The following is a 24012-nucleotide window of genomic DNA, read 5'->3' as shown; positions in this document are numbered from 1 at the left end:
CTCCTCCTCTTCTTCATTCCTTCCTCCAGAACATCTCTCCACCATGTGTTTCCATCTCCTCCTCTTCTTCATTCCTTCCTCCAGAACATCTCTCCACCACGTGTTTCCATCTCCTCCTCTTCTTCATTCCTTCCTCCAGAACATCTCTCCACCATGTGTTTCCATCTCCTCCTCCCTCTTCTTCATTCCGTCCTCCAGAACATCTCTCCACCATGTGTTTCCATCTCCTCCTCTTCTTCATTCCTTCCTCCAGAACATCTCTCCACCATGTGTTTCCATCTCCTCTTCTTCATTCCTTCCTCCAGAACATCTCTCCACCATGTGTTTCCATCTCCTCCTCTTCTTCATTCCTTCCTCCAGAACATCTCTCCACCATGTGTTTCCATCTCCTCCTCTTCTTCATTCCGTCCTCCAGAACATCTCTCCACCATGTGTTTCCATCTCCTCCTCTTCTTCATTCCTTCCTCCAGAACATCTCTCCACCATGTGTTTCCATCTCCTCCTCTTCTTCATTCCTTCCTCCAGAACATCTCTCCACCATGTGTTTCCATCTCCTCCTCTTCTTCATTCCTTCCTCCAGAACATCTCTCCACCATGTGTTTCCATCTCCTCCTCTTCTTCATTCCTTCCTCCAGAACATCTCTCCACCATGTGTTTCCATCTCCTCCTCTTCTTCATTCCTTTCTCCAGAACATCTCTCCACCATGTGTTTCCATCTCCTCCTCTTCTTCATTCCTTCCTCCAGAACATCTCTCCACCATGTGTTTCCATCTCCTCTAGAGGTCGGCCAATTAGGGACGATTTCAAGTTTTCATAACAATCGGTAATCAGCATTTTTGGACACCGATCATGGCCGATTACGTTGCACTCCACGAGGAGACTGCGTGGCAGGCTTACTACCTGTTATGCGAGTGCAGCAAGGAGCCAAGGTAAAGTGCTAGCTAGCATGAAACGTATCTTATAAAAAAAAAAAAAACAATCAATCTTAACATAATCACTAGTTAACTACACATGGTTGATGATATTACTAGTTTAACTAGCTTGTCATGCGTTGCATATAATCGATGCGGTGCCCGTTAATTTATCAATGATTCACAGCCTACTTCGCCAAATTGGTGATTTAGCAATCGCATTAGCGAAAAAGCACTGTCATTGCACCAATGTGTACCTAACCATAAACATCAATGCCTTTCTTATAATAAATACACAAGTATATATTTTTAAACCTCCAATAATCGGTTACGGTATCGGCGTTGAAAAATAATATTCGGTCGACCTCTAATTTCCTCCCCTCTTCTTCATTCCTTTCTCCAGAACACAGAGAAGGGCTGTCAACAGTTTAATGAAATATGTGTCCTTGTGAAAACATGTTACTATTGATGTTCCCGAACAGATTTCACTTGGTTTCCCACATTAATCACTGGGTAGCTGCATGAACAGGGTTGGTGAGCCCATGGCATACAGAGTACTGGGTAGCTGCTGGAACAGGGTTGGTGAGCCCATGGCATACAGAGTACTGGGTAGCTGCTGGAACAGGGTTGGTGAGCCCATGGCATACAGAGTACTGGGTAGCTGCTGGAACAGGGTTGGTGAGCCCATGGCATACAGAGTACTGGGTAGCTGCTGGAACAGGGTTGGTGAGCCCATGGCATCCAGAGTACTGGGTAGCTGCATGAACAGGGTTGGTGAGCCCATGGCATCCAGAGTACTGGGTAGCTGCTGGAACAGGGTTGGTGAGCCCATAGCATACAGAGTACTGGGTAGCTGCATGAACAGGGTTGGTGAGCCCATGGCATCCAGAGTACTGGGTAGCTGCATGAACAGGGTTGGTGAACCCATGGCATCCAGAGTACTGGGTAGCTGCATGAACAGGGTTGGTGAGCCCATGGCATCCAGAGTACTGGGTAGCTGCTGGAACAGGGTTGGTGAGCCCATAGCATCCAGAGTACTGGGTAGCTGTATGAACAGGGTTGGTGAGCCCATGGCATCCAGAGTACTGGGTAGCTGCTGGAACAGGGTTGGTGAGCCCATAGCATACAGAGTACTGGGTAGCTGCATGAACAGGGTTGGTGAGCCCATGGCATCCAGAGTACTGGGTAGCTGCTGGAACAGGGTTGGTGAGCCCATAGCATACAGAGTACTGGGTAGCTGCAGGAACAGGGTTGGTGAGCCCATGGCATCCAGAGTTTAGGTGGAATATCACCTGTTGCACAACAAAATAACCAGACTGGCCTACCCAGCATGAGGGAAACAAGGGGTTCTCCATTCCACTATACATACAGACAACATGCATTTCCCCCTGCCCCTGTTCCTGCCAATTTTGATAATGGGCCACTCTAAATTTAAACTGGGCAGGCAGAATAATGAGTTCTTAACGGACTTGTTTAGTTAAATAAAGGTTAAATAAATAATGTTTAATAAACAAGAGCTACGGACAACAAACACACTTGCAGTTTATCGATGTTCTTCCATGTCTGGTGAGTATGCAGGCCATGTCACCCATTGAGCATGTTTGGGATGCTCTGGATCGACGTGAATGACAGCTTTTTCCAGTTCCCGCCAATATCCAGTAATTTCACACTGTGAGACAACATTCCACAGGCCACAATCTGATCAACTCTATGTGAAGGAGATGTGTCACACTGCATGAGGCAAATGGGGTCACACCGGACTGTTTTTCTGAGCCACGCCCCCTACCTTTTCTTTAAGGTAACTGTGACCAACCGATGCATATCTGTATTCCCAGTCATGTGAAATCCATAGATTAGGGCCTAATTTATTTATTTCAATTGACTGATTTCCTCATATGAATTGTAACTCAGTAAAACTGTTGAAGTTGTTGCATGTTGCGTTTTCATAGCGTTTTAGTTAGGTCCTAGCAAAGAGAGATGGACTCTTAAGCTTCCTGCTTCCTGTTAATGTGTCAGGGTTGTGGAGTTGAACAATACAACTGATTGTCCGGGACAACTGCAGTGCCTGACACCATAGCAGCCCCCGCTGCCAGACATGTCCCAGTGTCTGCAAAGCACGGCATAACGTCACATTGTTGAAGCACCAGAACCAGTCTTTACAGTAGTACAGGTCATAGGTCATAGCAAAAGCCAAGCCATGAACCCCAGTACAGTGGAGGAGGCCGGTGGTTTGTCAGACTTACCATTCCAGCGTTATCTCAGTCCCTTTCTCACCGGACTGAAGACAATTTTAAAGTCAAGCACATCCAATCGTTGTTTTTTTTCTGTCAGATTTGTCGCAATCAACTAACACTACAATTTGTTTTCTAAAATGACAGAGCTCTAAGTTAGATAAATTGACCACCAGGTACAATGGTGAAATCTATTGTATTTTGTAGAATGAGTTGTGAGGTTCTCAGTATCACAATATATCACTACTCAAAGCTATTGTTTGCTTCAGCTGCCTACCATTTACTAATGATGTGTATATTTCTGAGGAAGCACGGTGGGTGGATTTGGAAGTTTTCTCTCTCTTCAGCTGAAGTGAGTTTATTTTAATAGTTGGAGGGAAACTTAACATATTTCCAAGTAACACATCTGGAAAGCAGATGAGGGCAGATTACAGCTTTCGGCTTAAAATGTGTCCTGATTTCTCCTGGGAACATCTATCAGAGAAAAGAGCAGGATCCCCAACTAGCACCAACCCATCTGCCCATAAACACACCCCACATGATAATCTGTTCTGGGAATAGTGTGCACTACGTTTGACCAGGGCTCTGAAGTGTAATACAAAGGGACGAAGATATAATAACTAGGAACATCCACATTCACCTGTCACTTCTTATTGGCTAAGGAAGACCAGTATCACTGTGATGAAGAGCCACTCAGGTGTGAAACAAACAAGAGTTTTATTAGTACCAGGTGTGTTTCCCAGCAGCTCCTAAAGATGACAGAGATGGAGCTATGGGACCTGGGCTGGCTGACACGGACACTCACACTAACACTCACTCACTCACACTAACACTCACACTAACACTCACTCACTCACACTAACACTCACACTAACACTCACACTAACACTAACACTCAGACTAACACTAACACTCACACTAACACTCACACTAACACTCACTCACTCACACACTAACACTCACTCACACTAACACTCACTCACACTAACACTCACTCATTCACTTATTCACTCACACTAACTCTCACTCACTCACTCACACTAACTCTCACTCACTCACTCACACTAACTCACTCACACTAACTCTCACTCATTCACTCACCCACTCACACTAACTCTCACTCACTCACTCACTCACTCACTCACTCACTCACTCACTCACTCACTCACTCACTCACTCACCACTCCACCACCACCACTCACTCACACTAACATTCACTCATTCACTCACTCACCACTCACTCACCACTCACTCACCACCTCACTCACTCACTCACTCACCACCACCACCACCACCACTCACTCACAACCCAGGACTGTAACCTGAATCATTGATTGTCCTTGTTAACGAATCTCTGTAATGACACCAAATGTAAAGTTTCAGATTACTGAATAACTCTGTCTAATTCACTGTTATATCACTCTTTCACACGCGCACACAGAGGGGGAGAGAGAAAGACAATAATACCGTTCTAGATTCAGACAAACTGCCTTTGAAACAATGAGTTGTGTGTTTCTGCCCTGTGAATTCAGAACAAATGACCAGAGCCCTGGTCGTAGGGCTCTGGTCGTAGGGCTCTGGTCAAGGGTAGTGCTCTATGTAGGAATAGGGTGCCATTTGGGGCACAGACACTAGCCAAGCCCTCCCATCTCTGGCCTGCCTGCCTTAGACCATGGGCCAAGCCCTCCCATCTCTGGCCTGCCTCCCTTAGACCATGGGCCAAGCCCTCCCATCTCTGGCCTGCCTCCCTTAGACCATGGACCAAGCCCTCCCATCTCTGGCCTGCCTGCCTTAGACCATGGGCCAAGCCCTCCCATCTCTGGCCTGCCTGCCTTAGACCATGGGCCAAGCCCTCCCATCTCTGGCCTGCCTGCCTTAAACCATGGACCAAGCCCTCCCATCTCTGGCCTGCCTGCCTTAGACCATGGGCCAAGCCCTCCCATCTCTGGCCTGCCTGCCGTAAACCATGGACCAAGCCCTCCCATCTCTGGCCTGCCTGCCTTAGACCATGGGCCAAGCCCTCCCATCTCTGGCCTGCCTGCCTTAGACCATGGGCCAAGCCCTCCCATCTCTGGCCTGCCTGCCTTAGACCATGGACCAAGCCCTCCCATCTCTGGCCTGCCTGCCGTAAACCATGGACCAAGCCCTCCCATCTCTGGCCTGCCTGCCTTAATCCATGGACAAGCCCTCCCATCTCTGGCCTGCCTGAACCATGGACCATGTCCTCCCATCTCGGTTTGACAGCTGTAAAGTCTCCTGAGCACAACTCGTCCGCTTCATTCTGTCTTTCCATGTCTACACTTCTGCAGTCTGCCTAGTTCTGCAAAGCTGTGGATCCAACATAGCTGTTTCCTTAACGTCAGCTATTCTTCCCTGCCTCCAACATGGGACAAAATATACATGACAAACAATTACATTTAACATTAAGACATTACAAACATTGAACTAGTAGACGTTACAGAGAAAATACCTAGCATGTAATACACTTAACATTTTATGTGATTTAGTATCTGTCCAGACATACGATCGATAGCGTTAGATGTTATTTTGTTGTTTTCTTGAAGGTGGATTTACTTTTTATCTTATTTTGTAAAGCATTCAATTTAGTGATGGCCTTGTATTAAATTGGAGATTTGTCCTTGGTCTGAGGGGTGTCAGATTACCTGAACTTGCCTGTCTGGTTTGGTGCTTATGTTATTGCTAGTAGACATTAATTGGTCTGAAATATATATATATTTTTACATTCTTAAAAAAAATCAAGACTGGACACTAATTTGCTTTCATCAGGAAACCATGAGCAGTTCAGATGCATTGAGTTGAAGTTTTAGTGGAAGCCATGAGATTAAGATTCATTGGGTTGATGTTTATTCGACCGCTATTATTATATTATATTATTATTATATTATATTATATTATTATTATACAGGTATGTAGGTCATCTACCTACGTTATACAGGTATGCAGGTCATCTACCTACGTTATACAGGTATGTAGTTCATCTACCTACGTTATACAGGTATGTACCTCATCTACCTACGTTATATAGGTATGTAGGTCATCTACCTACGTTATACAGGTATGTAGGTCATCTACCTACGTTATACAGGTATGCAGGTCATCTACCTACGTTATATAGGTATGTAGGTCATCTACCTACGTTATACAGGTATGCAGGTCATCTACCTACGTTATATAGGTATGTAGGTCATCTACCTACGTTATACAGGTATGCAGGTCATCTACCTACGTTATATAGGTATGTACCTCATCTACCTGCATTATATAGGTATGTAGGTCATCTACCTACGTTATACAGGTATGCAGGTCATCTACCTACGTTATATAGGTATGTAGGTCATCTACCTACGTTATATAGGTATGTAGGTCATCTACCTACGTTATACAGGTATGCAGGTCATCTACCTACGTTATATAGGTATGCAGGTCATCTACCTACGTTATACAGGTATGCAGGTCATCTACCTACGTTATACAGGTATGCAGGTCATCTACCTACGTTATACAGGTATGCAGGTCATCTACCTACGTTATACAGGTATGCAGGTCATCTACCTACGTTATACAGGTATGCAGGTCATCTACCTACGTTATACAGGTATGCAGGTCATCTACCTACGTTATATAGGTATGCAGGTCATCTACCTACGTTATACAGGTATGCAGGTCATCTACCTACGTTATACAGGTATGCAGGTCATCTACCTACGTTATATAGGTATGCAGGTCATCTACCTACGTTATACAGGTATGCAGGTCATCTACCTACGTTATACAGGTATGCAGGTCATCTACCTACGTTATACAGGTATGCAGGTCATCTACCTACGTTATACAGGTATGCAGGTCATCTACCTACGTTATACAGGTATGTAGGTCATCTACCTACGTTATACAGGTATGCAGGTCATCTACCTACGTTATACAGGTATGCAGGTCATCTACCTACGTTATATAGGTATGTAGGTCATCTACCTACGTTATACAGGTATGTAGGTCATCTACCTACGTTATACAGGTATGCAGGTCATCTACCTACGTTATACAGGTATGCAGGTCATCTACCTACGTTATACAGGTATGTAGGTCATCTACCTACGTTATACAGGTATGCAGGTCATCTACCTACGTTATATAGGTATGTAGGTCATCTACCTACGTTATACAGGTATGCAGGTCATCTACCTACGTTATACAGGTATGCAGGTCATCTACCTACGTTATACAGGTATGCAGGTCATCTACCTACGTTATACAGGTATGTACCTCATCTACCTACGTTATACAGGTATGTAGGTCATCTACCTACGTTATACAGGTATGCAGGTCATCTACCTACGTTATACAGGTATGCAGGTCATCTACCTACGTTATATAGGTATGCAGGTCATCTACCTACGTTATACAGGTATGCAGGTCATCTACCTACGTTATACAGGTATGCAGGTCATCTACCTACGTTATATAGGTATGTAGGTCATCTACCTACGTTATACAGGTATGCAGGTCATCTACCTACGTTATACAGGTATGCAGGTCATCTACCTACGTTATACAGGTATGCAGGTCATCTACCTACGTTATACAGGTATGTACCTCATCTACCTACGTTATACAGGTATGTAGGTCATCTACCTACGTTATACAGGTATGCAGGTCATCTACCTACGTTATACAGGTATGTAGGTCATCTACCTGCGTTATACAGGTATGCAGGTCATCTACCTACGTTATATAGGTATGTAGGTCATCTACCTACGTTATACAGGTATGCAGGTCATCTACCTACGTTATATAGGTATGTAGGTCATCTACCTACGTTATACAGGTATGCAGGTCATCTACCTACGTTATACAGGTATGTACCTCATCTACCTACGTTATACAGGTATGCAGGTCATCTACCTACGTTATACAGGTATGTACCTCATCTACCTACGTTATATAGGTATGTAGGTCATCTACCTACGTTATACAGGTATGCAGGTCATCTACCTACGTTATACAGGTATGTAGGTCATCTACCTACGTTATATAGGTATGCAGGTCATCTACCTACGTTATACAGGTATGCAGGTCATCTACCTACGTTATACAGGTATGCAGGTCATCTACCTACGTTATACAGGTATGCAGGTCATCTACCTACGTTATACAGGTATGCAGGTCATCTACCTACGTTATACAGGTATGCAGGTCATCTACCTACGTTATACAGGTATGCAGGTCATCTACCTACGTTATACAGGTATGCAGGTCATCTACCTACGTTATACAGGTATGCAGGTCATCTACCTACGTTATATAGGTATGTACCTCATCTACCTACGTTATATAGGTATGTAGGTCATCTACCTACGTTATACAGGTATGCAGGTCATCTACCTACGTTATATAGGTATGTAGGTCATCTACCTACGTTATATAGGTATGTAGGTCATCTACCTACGTTATACAGGTATGCAGGTCATCTACCTACGTTATATAGGTATGCAGGTCATCTACCTACGTTATACAGGTATGCAGGTCATCTACCTACGTTATACAGGTATGCAGGTCATCTACCTACGTTATACAGGTATGCAGGTCATCTACCTACGTTATACAGGTATGCAGGTCATCTACCTACGTTATACAGGTATGCAGGTCATCTACCTACGTTATACAGGTATGCAGGTCATCTACCTACGTTATATAGGTATGCAGGTCATCTACCTACGTTATACAGGTATGCAGGTCATCTACCTACGTTATACAGGTATGCAGGTCATCTACCTACGTTATACAGGTATGCAGGTCATCTACCTACGTTATATAGGTATGCAGGTCATCTACCTACGTTATACAGGTATGCAGGTCATCTACCTACGTTATACAGGTATGCAGGTCATCTACCTACGTTATACAGGTATGCAGGTCATCTACCTACGTTATACAGGTATGCAGGTCATCTACCTACGTTATACAGGTATGCAGGTCATCTACCTACGTTATACAGGTATGCAGGTCATCTACCTACGTTATACAGGTATGCAGGTCATCTACCTACGTTATACAGGTATGCAGGTCATCTACCTACGTTATACAGGTATGTAGGTCATCTACCTACGTTATACAGGTATGCAGGTCATCTACCTACGTTATATAGGTATGTAGGTCATCTACCTACGTTATACAGGTATGCAGGTCATCTACCTACGTTATACAGGTATGCAGGTCATCTACCTACGTTATACAGGTATGCTGGTCATCTACCTACGTTATACAGGTATGTACCTCATCTACCTACGTTATACAGGTATGTAGGTCATCTACCTACGTTATACAGGTATGCAGGTCATCTACCTACGTTATACAGGTATGCAGGTCATCTACCTACGTTATATAGGTATGCAGGTCATCTACCTACGTTATACAGGTATGCAGGTCATCTACCTACGTTATACAGGTATGCAGGTCATCTACCTACGTTATATAGGTATGTAGGTCATCTACCTACGTTATACAGGTATGCAGGTCATCTACCTACGTTATACAGGTATGCAGGTCATCTACCTACGTTATACAGGTATGCAGGTCATCTACCTACGTTATACAGGTATGTACCTCATCTACCTACGTTATACAGGTATGTAGGTCATCTACCTACGTTATACAGGTATGCAGGTCATCTACCTACGTTATACAGGTATGTAGGTCATCTACCTGCGTTATACAGGTATGCAGGTCATCTACCTACGTTATATAGGTATGTAGGTCATCTACCTACGTTATACAGGTATGCAGGTCATCTACCTACGTTATATAGGTATGTAGGTCATCTACCTACGTTATACAGGTATGCAGGTCATCTACCTACGTTATACAGGTATGTACCTCATCTACCTACGTTATACAGGTATGCAGGTCATCTACCTACGTTATACAGGTATGTACCTCATCTACCTACGTTATATAGGTATGTAGGTCATCTACCTACGTTATACAGGTATGCAGGTCATCTACCTACGTTATACAGGTATGCAGGTCATCTACCTACGTTATACAGGTATGCAGGTCATCTACCTACGTTATACAGGTATGCAGGTCATCTACCTACGTTATACAGGTATGCAGGTCATCTACCTACGTTATACAGGTATGCAGGTCATCTACCTACGTTATACAGGTATGCAGGTCATCTACCTACGTTATACAGGTATGCAGGTCATCTACCTACGTTATACAGGTATGCAGGTCATCTACCTACGTTATATAGGTATGCAGGTCATCTACCTACGTTATACAGGTATGCAGGTCATCTACCTACGTTATACAGGTATGCAGGTCATCTACCTACGTTATACAGGTATGTAGGTCATCTACCTACGTTATACAGGTATGTAGGTCATCTACCTACGTTATACAGGTATGCAGGTCATCTACCTACGTTATACAGGTATGCAGGTCAGCTTTGCACATCGCCATTAAACTAGACATCGGGCCAATGTTGACATTTTCAGCCCATATCGTCCAATTCCGATACGGTCGCCAATATATCGTTCATCCCTACTTGTGGGATATGCATGGGTGTCCAAGCTGTGCGCTTGTAGTTTAAACACCTCTTCTGGATAGGACCCTATATACATAATTTCAAAAGGATTTTCTGATGAACAATTAGCCTTTTTAAAATGATTAACTTGGATTAGCTAACACAACGTGCCGTTGGAAAACAGAAGTGATGGATGCTGATAATGGGCCTCTATACACCTATGAAGATATTCTATTAAAAATCAGTTGTCTCCAGCTACAATAGTCATTTACAACATTAACAATGTCTACACAGTATTTCTGATCAATTTGATTAATTTTAATGGTAAAAAAATGTGCTTTTCTTTCAAAAACAAGGACATTTCTAAGTGACCCCAAGTGTGTGTGTGTGTGTGTGTGTGTGTGTGTGTGTCTTTGGCATCATTAAAGGTGAAGACTGTTATTTTATCACATCAATTCTCTGTAATTATTATTACGTGATTAAACTAATCATGTAGATGTAATTAACTAGGAAGTCGGGGCACCAAGGAAAATCTTCAGATTACAAAGTTATAATTTTAATATCTGATCAATTAATGAGTTATTCTTCACCTCAAGTCAGTCTCATTTCAAACGCCGTAGAATTCTTGATTATCTGCATGAACCCAGCCTAAACTATGAATCATCACCAATTGGCTTAATCATTTATCTACTAACTAACTAATCAAACAGTAGATATTGGTAACAATGATAGGGAAGATTCCCAAGTGGGCCGATATGACGGCTTGGTGGTTCATAATGATGGCTGACCTTCATGGGCTGATTTGTTGTGTAACTTAATGTAGAATAGTGAAACAACGTCGGTTACCTTTTGGAGTGAAGATTGTACAGAAACTGACCGGGTTAAGCAACGTTTTCCTGGACCGTGTTAGGATATAACAACTGATTTTAATCAAACAAAACTATGCTACATTTTATCTCTGAGACTCTCAGGATGATAAATCGGAGACAGATTACTGAATGTAAGTACATTGTTTACCGTCAAGAGGTGAATGTATCAAACCAGTTGCCTTTAAGTGTTTTGTCGTGTCCTCAACCAATAGCTGTTTGTTTTGCTGTGACAGCTACAGTAGATTGGACCCTGCAGATTAACACAGCTTTTTAAAGCTGCTGATGATATGTCTACATCCCGGAAAGTTGGCTGTTGTTTACAATGCCGTTCTACTCACATTATTGAGCAAAACCGGTCCCGATTTTGAGACGGTGATCCTGCAGAAGTTAAACTGGACACCTTGGTGCATTCAGCATGTCAATACTTCTTACAAAAACAAGTAGAAATGAAGTCGACCTCCTCCTCCACTTTGAGCCATTATTAACGCTAGCTCTCCGTGTTCATTTAAGGGCCCTCTTTGTGCCACCTGACCACTACAGGAATGACGGAGTCCATCCAAATCATCTTGGCTCCTGGACTCTGTCCACGCATTTCAAGGCTGAGTTGAAACAATGACTGGTAAATGATCCAGAAACAGCTCAGTTGATCCCTACCACCGTGACAATGAGTCATCATAATGCTGCATCAAATGCACTTGATCCTAGGGGCATTGGCAAACACGATGTAAGTAATTTAATTTATGTACCCCCAATTGCACCGAGTACATTTGTTTATCCTACAGCTATTGTAAGCAGTAATCGTGAGCCTATAAACCAAAGTTACACTGTTAGCACTGAGGCGGTGTGCAATAGTAGGAAGACCACTTTATGCAGCTCACCCTGCACTATCAGCTCCTATGTAAATAACATGAGTAAGTCTACCTCTGATAAGCTTCCCAGTAAAGCATTAACAACAATCAAGCAACCCAGAAAGTGCTAAAAATAAATAGCCCATGAGTTCTCAATTTGCAGAACGTTTGCCAATCAGTTGTGCAGCCAGACTTATTTGCCATTCCTTTTGCCTCATCCCTCTCAAACATACAATGTTAAAATTCCTCATGAATTCATTTAGATTTAAGTTTTTACAGCTGCTTTTCCAGCCGTCTTGAAGGAGGTCCCACATGCTTTTCCAGCCGTCTTGAAGGAGGTCCCACATGTTTTTCCAACCGTCTTGAAGGAGGTCCCACATGCTTTTCCAACCGTCTTGAAGGAGGTCCCACATGCTTTTCCAGCCGTCTTGAAGGAGGTCCCACATGCTTTTCCAACCGTCTTGAAGGAGGTCCCACATGCTTTTCCAGCCGTCTTGAAGGAGGTCCCACATGCTTTTCCAACCGTCTTGAAGGAGGTCCCACATGCTTTTCCAACCGTCTTGAAGGAGGTCCCACATGCTTTTCCCCAACCGTCTTGAAGGAGGTCCCACATGCTTTCCCAGCCGTCTTGAAGGAGGTCCCACATGCTTTTCCAACCGTCTTGAAGGAGGTCCCACATGCTTTTCCAACCGTCTTGAAGGAGGTCCCACATGCTTTTCCAGCCGCCTTGAAGGAGGTCCCACATGCTTTTCCAACCGTCTTGAAGGAGGTCCCACATGCTTTTCCAACCGTCTTAAAGGAGGTCCCACATGCTTTTCCAACAGCCTTGGAGTTCCCACGTATGCTGAGCACTTGTTGGCTGCTTTTCCTTCACTCTGCGGTCCAACTCATCCCAAACCATCTCAATTGGCTTCAGGTTGGGTGATTGTGGAGGCCAGGTCATCTGATGCAGCACTCCACTCAAATAGCCCTTACAACTCTGTGTCGTTGTATGTGTCGAACTGTTTTGCTTTATCTTGGCCAGGTCGAAATTGTAAATGAGAACTTGTTCTCAACTTGCCTACCTGGTTAAATAAAGGTGAAATAAAAAAAATAAAACACTAACACATCCTGGAGATGTGTTTTGGGTCATTGTCCTGTTGAAAAAAGAAATGATAGCCTCATTAAGCGCAAACCAGATGGGATGACGTATCGCTGCAGAATGATGTGGTAGCAATGCTGATAAAGTGTGCCTTGAATTATAAATAAATCAGACACTGTCACCAGCAAAGCTCCATCACACCTCCTCCTCCATGCTTCACCGTAGGAACAACACATGCAGAGATCATCCGGTCACTTACTCCAGGGTAGTGGGTTCGATTCCCGGGACCACCCATATGTAGAATGTATGCACACATGACTGTAAGTCGCTTTGGATAAAAGCGTCAGCTAAATGGCATATATTATATTATTATTATTATTATTACTCTGCATCTCACAAAGACACGGCGGTAGGAACAAAACATGAAACATTTGGACTCGTCAGAACAAAAGACATGATGTCCATTGCTCGTGTTTCTTGGCAAATGTCTGCTTATTGGACACAAAGTAGTGGTTTCTTTGCAACAATTTGAGCATGAAGGTCTGATTCACGCAGTCTCCTCTGAACAGTTGATGTGTCTGTTACTTGAACTCTGTGAGGAATTTTTTTTTTTGTGACTGCCCTTTAAGAAACTTTCAAAGTTCTTGACATTTTCCGTATTGACTGACCTTCATGTCTTAAAGTAATGATGGAATGTTGTTTCTCTTTGCTTATTTAAACTGTTTTTGCCATAATATGGACTTGGTCTTTTATCAAATAGAGCTATCTTCTGTATACCACCCCTACCTTGTCACAACACAACTGATTGGCTCAAACGCATTAAGAAGGAAAGATATTCCCCAACTTTTAAAAAGGCACACCTGTTAGTTGAAATGCATTCCAGGTGACTCCCTCATGAAGCTGGTTGAGAGAATGCCAAGAGTGTGCAAAGCTGACATTAAGGCAAAGGGTGGCTACTTTGAAGAATGTCAAATATAAAATATGTTTTGATTTGTTTAACACTTTTTTTGGTTACTACATGATACCATATGTGTTATTTCATAGTCAACTGTTATTCTACAATATAAATAATAACGCTTGAATGAGTAGGTGTGTCCAAATGGTGGCTTCTACCACTAGCACGGCCTACTGTAGCACGGCCTACTGTAGCACGGCCGACTGTAGCACGGCCTACTGTAGCACGGCCTACTGTAGCACGGTCTACTGTAGCACGGCCTACTGTCCTGTAGCACAGCCAACTGTAGCATGGCCTACTGTACTGTAGCACGGCCTACTGTACTGTAGCACGGCCTACTGTAGCACGGTCTACTGTAGCACGGCCTACTGTAGCACGGCCTACTGTCCTGTAGCACAGCCAACTGTAGCACGGCCTACTGTACTGTAGCACGGCCTACTGTACTGTAGCACGGCCTACTGTAGCACGGCCTTCTGTAACACGGCCTACTGTAGCACGGCCTACTGTAGCACGGCCTACTGTAGCACGGTCTACTGTAGCACGGTCTACTGTAGCACGGTCTACTGTAGCACGGCCTACTGTAGCACGGCCTACTGTAGCACGGCCTACTGTACTGTAGCACGGCCTTCTGTAACACGGCCTACTGTAGCACGGCCTACTGTACTGTAGCACGGCCTTCTGTAACACGGCGTACTGTAGCACGGTCTTCTGTAACACAGCCTACTGTAGCACGGCCTTCTGTAACACGGCCTACTGTAGCACGGCCTTCTGTAACACGGCCTACTGTAGCAAGGTCTTCTGTAACTCAGCCTACTGTAGCACGGTCTTCTATAACACAGCCTACTGTAGCACGGCCTTCTGTAACACGGCCTACTGTAGCACGGCCTTCTGTAACACAGCCTACTGTAGCACGGCCTTCTGTAGCACGGTCTTCTGTAGCACAGCCTACTGTACTGTAGCACGGTCTTCTGTAACACAGCCTACTGTACTGTAACAGCCTACTGTACTGTAGCACGGCCTACTGTAACACGGTCTACTGTACTGTAGCACGGCCTACTGTAGCACGGCCTACTGTAGCACGGCCTACTGTACTGTAGCACGACCTACTGTAGCACAGCCTACTGTACTGTAGCACGGCCTACTGTAACAGTCTTCTGTAACACAGCCTACTTTAGCAAGGTCTTCTGTAACACAGCCTACTGTAGCACGGCCTTCTGTAACACGGCCTACTGTAGCACGGCCTACTGTACTGTAGCACGGCCTACTGTAGCACGGCCTACTGTAGCACGGCCTACTGTACTGTAGCACGGCCTACTGTAGCACGGCCTACTGTACTGTAGCACAGCCTACTGTAGCACGGCCTACTGTAGCACGGTCTACTGTACTGTAGTACGGCCTACTGTAACACGGCCTACTGTACTGTAGCACGGCCTTCTGTAACACAGCCTACTGTAGCACGGCCTTCTGTAACACAGCCTACTGTAGCACAGTCTTCTGTAGCACAGCCTACTGTACTGTAGCACAGTCTTCTGTAACACGGTCTTCTGTAACACAGCCTACTGTACTGTAACAGCCTACTGTACTGTAGCACGGCCTACTGTAACACGGCCTACTGTAGCACGGCCTACTGTACTGTAGCACGGTCTACTGTAACACGGTCTTCTGTAACACAGCCTACTGTACTGTAACAGCCTACTGTACTGTAGCACGTAGTAGCACGGCCTACTGTACTGTAGCACGGTCTACTGTAGCACGGCCTACTGTACTGTAGCACGGCCTACTGTAGCACGGCCTACTGTACTGTAGCACGGCCTACTGTAGCACGGCCTTCTGTAACACAGCCTACTGTAGCACGGTCTTCTGTAGCACAGCCTACTGTACTGTAGCACAGTCTTCTGTAACACGGTCTTCTGTAACACAGCCTACTGTACTGTAACAGCCTACTGTACTGTAGCACGGCCTACTGTAGCACGGCCTACTGTACTGTAGCACGGTCTACTGTAGCACGGCCTACTGTACTGTAGCACGGCCTACTGTAGCACGGCCTACTGTACTGTAGCACGGCCTACTGTAGCACGGCCTTCTGTAACACAGCCTACTGTAGCACGGTCTTCTGTAACACAGCCTACTGTACTGTAACAGCCTACTGTACTGTAGCACGGCCTACTGTAACACGGCCTACTGTAGCACGGCCTACTGTACTGTAGCACGGTCTACTGTAACACGGTCTTCTGTAACACAGCCTACTGTACTGTAACAGCCTACTGTACTGTAGCACGGCCTACTGTAGCACGGCCTACTGTACTGTACACGGTCTACTGTAGCACGGCCTACTGTACTGTAGCACGGCCTACTGTAGCACGGCCTACTGTACTGTAGCACGGCCTACTGTAGCACGGCCTTCTGTAACACAGCCTACTGTAGCACGGTCTTCTGTAACACAGCCTACTGTACTGTAACAGCCTACTGTACTGTAGCACGGCCTACTGTAACACGGCCTACTGTAGCACGGCCTACTGTACTGTAGCACGGTCTACTGTAACACGGTCTTCTGTAACACAGCCTACTGTACTGTAACAGCCTACTGTACTGTAGCACGGCCTACTGTAGCACGGCCTACTGTACTGTAGCACGGTCTACTGTAGCACGGCCTACTGTACTGTAGCACGGCCTACTGTAGCACGGCCTACTGTACTGTAGCACGGCCTACTGTAGCACGGCCTTCTGTAACACAGCCTACTGTAGCACGGTCTTCTGTAGCACAGCCTACTGTACTGTAGCACAGTCTTCTGTAACACGGTCTTCTGTAACACAGCCTACTGTACTGTAACAGCCTACTGTACTGTAGCACGGCCTACTGTAGAACGGCCTACTGTAGCACGGCCTACTGTACTGTAGCACGGTCTACTGTAGCACGGCCTACTGTACTGTAGCACGGCCTACTGTAGCACGGCCTACTGTACTGTAGCACAGCCTTCTGTAACACAGCCTACTGTAGCACGGTCTTCTGTAGCACAGCCTACTGTACTGTAGCACAGTCTTCTGTAACTGCCTACTGTACTGTAGCACGGTCTTCTGTAACACGGTCTTCTGTAACACAGCCTACTGTACTGTAACAGCCTACTGTACTGTAGCACGGCCTACTGTACTGTAACACAGCCTACTGTAGCACGGCCTACTGTAGCACGGCCTACTGTACTGTAACACAGCCTACTGTAGCACGGCCTACTGTAGCACGGCCTACTGTACTGTAACACAGCCTACTGTAGCACGGTCTTCTGTAACACGGCCTACTGTACTGTAACGCAGCCTACTGTAGCACGGCCTACTGTACTGTAACGCAGCCTACTGTAACACAGCCTACTGTAGCACAGCCTACTGTAGCACGGCCTACTGTAACACAGCCTACTGTAGCACGGCCTACTGTAACACAGCCTACTGTAGCACGGCCTACTGTAGCACGGCCTACTGTAACACAGCCTACTGTAGCACGGCCTACTGTACTGTAACACAGCCTACTGTAGCACGGCCTACTGTACTGTAACACGGCCTACTGTAGCACGGCCTACTGTACTGTAACGCAGCCTACTGTACTGTAACACAGCCTACTGTAGCCCGGCCTACTGTACTGTAACGCAGCCTACTGTACTGTAACACAGCCTACTGTAGCACGGCCTACTGTAGCACGGTCTTCTGTAACACGGCTCAGCTCAGTTTTGGGTGAAAATTTGTGTTGACGTTTTAGCTTTTTATCTCAGCGAGACTGAAACAAACCTACTCAGAGACTAATGTGTCCCAAATGGCACCCTATTACCTACATAGTGCACTATGTAGCGAATAGGGTGCACGATGTAGAGAATAGGGTGCACTGTGTAGAGAATAGGGTGCACTATGCAGAGAATAGGGTGCACTGTGTAGAGAATAGGGTGCACTATGCAGAGAATAGGGTGCCATTTGGGACGTCGACATAAATATTAGAAACGATATTAAAAACATCATAATGGCTTCCTGTAATAGAGAAACAGGACACCATTTACTGCATTTACCCCCAGTGCCATTTTCAAACAGAATTATTGAAAGTGCCTTTTAGACCAAATTAGTTCAGGAAATCGTTTCCATTTCTGCAGAAGAGGGTGACGATTTAGTCATTCAGAACCATTTCTATAAGAGATCTATGAGGAAGTGCTGCTGTTGATGAGAATGATGATGAGGCAGAGATTGTTCCTTTCAGCACATTGTATCATCTGTTTGTTATACGGGTGCCTTTGTGATATACCCTAGTAGGACACCAGACCACAGAGTAGTGAATGGCCAATAGCGAGAGTTCTATAGCAGCATACTAGAACAGCTTTCAGAGGACATGAGAGGAACAGATGTGTTATTTTAACTCTCCCAGTCTGACATCTGAAGAGAGTTAGACTGAGATATGATATGTTGGAAACAATGTGACTGTTCCTAACTGAATAGACAATGTGACTGTTCCTAACTGAATAGACAATGTGACTGTTCCTAACTGAATAGACAATGTGACTGTTCCTAACTGAATAGACAATGTGACTGTTCCTAACTGAATAGACAATGTGAATGTTCCTAACTGAATAGACAATGTGACTGTTCCTAACTGAATAGACAATGTGACTGTTCCTAACTGAATAGACAATGTGACTGTTCCTAACTGAATAGACAATGTGACTGTTCCTAACTGAATAGACAATGTGACTGTTCCTAACTGAATAGACAATGTGACTGTTCCTAACTGAATAGACAATGTGACTGTTCCTAACTGAATAGACAATGTGACTGTTCCTAACTGAATAGACAATGTGACTGTTCCTAACTGAATAGACAATGTGACTGTTCCTAACTGAATAGACAATGTGACTGTTCCTAACTGAATAGACAATGTGACTGTTCCTAACTGAATAGACAATGTGACTGTTCCTAACTGAATAGACAATGTGACTGTTCCTAACTGAATAGACAATGTGACTGTTCCTAACTGAATAGACAATGTGACTGTTCCTAACTGAATAGACAATGTGACTGTTCCTAACTGAATAGACAATGTGACTGTTCCTAACTGAATAGACAATGTGAATGTTTCTAACTGAATAGACAATGTGAATGTTCCTAACTGAATAGACAATGTGAATGTTCCTAACTGAATAGACAATGTGAATGTTAATTTTCTGTTTTTCTCTGGTTTGTGTTTTCTTTTCTCAGGGGTGTGTTAGGGTTGGGCTGTGTTGTGTTTTAGTCTCTGTTCATCCCTGCCATCTGGTATAAATTAGTCCTCATCATGTTCCCACAACTTCCCAGGTCTCAGTAAATAGGAGGGAGAAGTGTTCTCACACAGCCTCTCTCCCCTTTCATACAGCCTCTCTCCCCTTTCATACAGCCTCTCTCCCCTCTCACACAGCCTCTCTCCCCTTTCATACAGCCTCTCTCCCCTTTCATACAGCCTCTCTCCCCTCTCACACAGCCTCTCTCCCCTTTCATATAGCCTCTTTCCCCTTTCATACAGCCTCTCTCCTCTCTCATACAGCCTCTCTCCTCTCTCATACACTCTCTCTCCCCTCTCACACAGCCTCTCTCCCCTTTCATACAGCCTCTCTCCCCTTTCATACAGCCTCTCTCCCCTCTCACACAGCCTCTCTCCCCTTTCATACAGCCTCTCTCCTCTCTCATACAGCCTCTCTCCTCTCTCATACACTCTCTCTCCCCTCTCATACAGCCTCTCTCCTCTCTCATACAGCCTCTCTCCCCTCTCATACAGCCTCTCTCCCCTCTCATACAGCCTCTCTCCTCTCATACAGCCTCTCTCCCTCTCATACAGCCTCTCTCCCCTCTCATACAGCCTCTCTCCCCTCTCATACAGCCTCTCTCCTCTCTCATACAGCCTCTCTCCTCTCTCATACAGCCTCTCTCCCCTCTCATACAGCCTCTCTCCCCTCTCATACAGCCTCTCTCCCCTCTCATACAGCCTCTCTCCCCTCGCATACAGCCTCTCTCATACACTCTCTCTCCCCTCTCATACAGCCTCTTCCATACAGAATCTTTCCTCTCTCCCCATTCACAACCTACAGCTGTATACTACACCGGCTCTGATGCTCGTCAGATGTGACAGGGCTTGCAAACTATTATAAAACGTATATATAAAAAGAGAAAGCCAGACGAGAGTTGCCCAGTGATGCAAGCCTACCAGACGGGCTAAATGCCTTTTATGCTTGCTTCGATGCAAGCAACACTGAAGCATGCATGAGAGCACCAGCTGTTACGGACAATTGTCTGATCACGCTCTCCGTAGCCGATGTGAGAAAGACCTTTTTTAAGAGGTCAACGTTCACAAGGGCGCAGGGCCAGACGGATTACCAGGATGTGTACTCAGAGCATGCGCGGACCAACTGGCAAGTGAGTTCACTGACATTTTCAACCTCTCCCTGACCGAGTCTGTAATACCTACATGTTTTAAGCATACCACCATAGTCCCTATGTCTAAGAAAGCGAAGGTAACCTGCCTAAATGACTAACGTCCCGTAGCACTCATGGCTGTAGCCATGAAATGCTTTCTTAGGCTGCTCATGGCTCACATCAACACCATTATCCCTGAAACCCTGGACCCACTCCAATTCGCATACCACCCCAACAGATCCACAGATAACACAATCTCAATTGTACTCCACTGCCCTTTCCCACCTGGACAAAAGGAACGCCGATGTGAGAATGCTGTTAATTGACTACAGCTCAGCGTTCAACACCATAGTGCCCTCAAAGCTGATCACTAAGCTAAGGATCCTGTGACTAAACACCTTCTGCAACTGGAGCCTGGACTTCCTGACGGGTCGAGAGTTTCAAGTTCCTTGGTGTCCACATCACCAACGATCTATCATGGTCCAAACACACCGAGACAGTTGTGAAGAGGGCACAACAATGCCTTTTCCTTTGGCATGGGTCCCCAGATCCTCAAAAAGTTATACAGCTGCACTATCGAGAGCATCCTGACTGGTTGCATTACAACCTGGTACGGCAACTGCTTATCATCCTACTGCGATACGAAGAGTAGTGTGTATGGCCCAGTACATCACTGGGGGCAAGCTTCCTGCCATCCAGGCTTCCTGCCATCCAAGCTTCCTGCCATCCAAGGCAGTCACCCCAGTCATAGACTGTTCTCTCTGCTACCGCACGACAAGCGGTACTGGAGCGCCAAGTCTAGGTCCAAAAGGCTCCTTAACAGCTTCTACCCCCAAGCCATAAGACTGATGAACAATTAGTAAAATGGCCACCTGGACTATTTACATTGACCCCCCCTTTGTTTTTACACTGCTGCTACTCACTGCTTATTATCTATATATTGTCACTTGACACACCCCTACCTATATATACAAATTAACTACCCTACCTACATTTACAAATTAACTAATATTGTCTCAACTCTAATTCCTGAACTGCATTGTTGGTTAATAAGGGCTTGTAATTACGCATTTCATGGTATTTACCTGTTGAGCGCATGTGACACATAACATAAAATTTGACAGATGTCTCTCTCCTCATTCACAATTCACAGCTGTCAATTCAATTGGTTTTATTGGCATGGGAAATATACTGTATGTTTACATTGCCAAAGCAAGTGAAAAGAATAATAAACAATATAAAATGCACAGTAAACATTACACTCAAAGTTCCCCCCCAAAAAAGAGATATTTCAGATGTCATTGTTTCTCTCTCATTCCATTCACAACCCACAGCTGTCTTCTCTCTCTCCCTCTCCCTCCCTCTCTCTCCCTCCCTCTCCCTCTCCCTCTCCCTCTCCCCTCTCCCTCTCCCTCTCCCTCCCTCCCTCCCTCCCTCCCCTCCCTCCCTCCCTCCCTCCCTCCCTCCCCCCCCCTCCCTCCCTCCCTCCCTCTCCCTCTCGCCCTCTCTCTCTCTCCTCTCCCTCCCTCCCTCTCTCTCCCTCTCTCTCTCTCTGTGTCTCTGTCCTGTCGGTTGGGAGAACCTAAATGTTATTTAGGGTTCCAGGTAGAACATGGGAGTCGGCTGCTCTTCTCTTACAGCTTGTTTAACTCCTGAGAGCCTCTCTCTGAATATCTGAGACATGAGGTGTACAGCCAGACCCGCTGAGACCCGCTGAGCAGAACATAAAGCAGAGAGAAAAGCTTTAACAAAACATCTGCTCTCTTACAAAGTCTGAATATTGTTATTTTTTTAACAGAGATTTTCAGCTGAATGTTATCGTAGAGCGTAAATCTTCATGCATCTTTGTCTTTGGGTATAATCAGAATGTTATGTTGATAAAAGCAGAATGTGTAAATGATGTTGCTGTGATGGTCAAGAACATGTTGTCTTTAGTTGGAGATAAGAGGAGGATCATTTTGTGTCAGAGGAACCAAGGAGAGTCCTTGACCTTAACAGAGAACTACTAACTATATATGCGTCCTATTTGGGACACACGTACTCATCCCAGGGTTTTTTTAAAAATGTATTTTTACTATTTTATACATTGTAGAATAATAGTGAAGACATCAAAACTATGAAATAACACATGGAACTATGTAGTAACCAAAAAAAGAGTTAAACAAATCATAATATATTTTAAATTTGACATTCTTCAAAGTAATCACCCTTTGCCTTGATGACAGCTGTTCATTCTCTCAACCAGCTTCATGAGGTAGTCACCTGGAATGCATTTTAATTAACAGGTGTGCCTTGTTAAAAGTTCATTTTTGGAATTTATTTTCCTCCTTTAAAACTTCTTAAGGCTAGGGGGCAGTATTCAGAAGTTTGGATGACTGAGGTGCCCAAAGTAAACTGCCTGCTACTCAGGCACATAAGCTAGGATATGCATATAATTGGTAGTAGTTTCTAAAACTGTGAAAATAATGTCTGTGAGTTTAACAGAACTGATATGGCGGGTGAAAACCCAAGTTTCTTTTGTTGAGGTGTCTGCCCATTCAAATGCTTGTTTATGGGGAAATCAAATGAATATCTCCCAGATTGCAGTTCCTAGGGCTTCCACTAGATGTCAACAGTCTTTAAAAAGGGTTTCAGGCTTGTGTTTTGAAAAATGAACCAGAATTTGTAGTTTTTCAAGGTGGCTCTCGTTTTTGACTGTAGTCTTGTGCCGCGCGTGGATGAGGGCGTGGATGAGGGCGTGGCTGAGGGCGTGGATGAGGGCGGCCACTTCGTTATTTATCTTCGGTAATAAACATACTATTCTCAGTCTTAAATTGTATCATTTATTTACATATTAGGGTACCTGAGGATTGATTAGAAACGTTATTTGACTTGAAGTTTATTGGTAACTTTTGGGATTCCTTTGTCTGCATTTTGAACGAGGGGAACCGGTGGATTACTGAATCAAGTGCGCCAACTAAACTGACTTTTTTGGGATATAAAGAAGGACTTTATCGAACAAAACAACCATTTATGTAGCTGAGACCCTTTCCCAGCACCCCACCTTTCCCAAAGAGCTTAATGCGTTTGAGCTTATCAGTTGTGTTGTGACAAAGTAGGGGTGGTATAAATATATATGTATATATGCCATTTAGCAGACGCGTTTATCCAAAGCGTG

General features: G+C 44.8%; 1 protein-coding gene across 1 annotated transcript in view; it reads left to right on the top strand.

Moving 5' to 3' along the window:
* The window catches only part of LOC127931873 (lysophosphatidic acid receptor 1-like), a 76678-nt gene extending 53035 nt beyond the window's left edge, over positions 1 to 23643 (top strand). The window contains exon 4 of the mRNA XM_052526012.1: positions 23556 to 23643. Within this exon, the coding sequence (XP_052381972.1) occupies positions 23556 to 23643 (88 nt within the window). The remainder of the gene's footprint in view (positions 1 to 23555) is intronic.
* The last annotated feature ends 369 nt before the right edge of the window (positions 23644 to 24012 follow it).

Source organism: Oncorhynchus keta, chromosome 9 (assembly GCF_023373465.1).
Source record: "Oncorhynchus keta strain PuntledgeMale-10-30-2019 chromosome 9, Oket_V2, whole genome shotgun sequence".
NCBI lineage: Eukaryota > Metazoa > Chordata > Actinopteri > Salmoniformes > Salmonidae > Oncorhynchus > Oncorhynchus keta.
The sequence above is the reverse complement of the archived record's forward strand: the minus strand, read 5'-3'. Positions and strand labels throughout refer to the sequence as shown.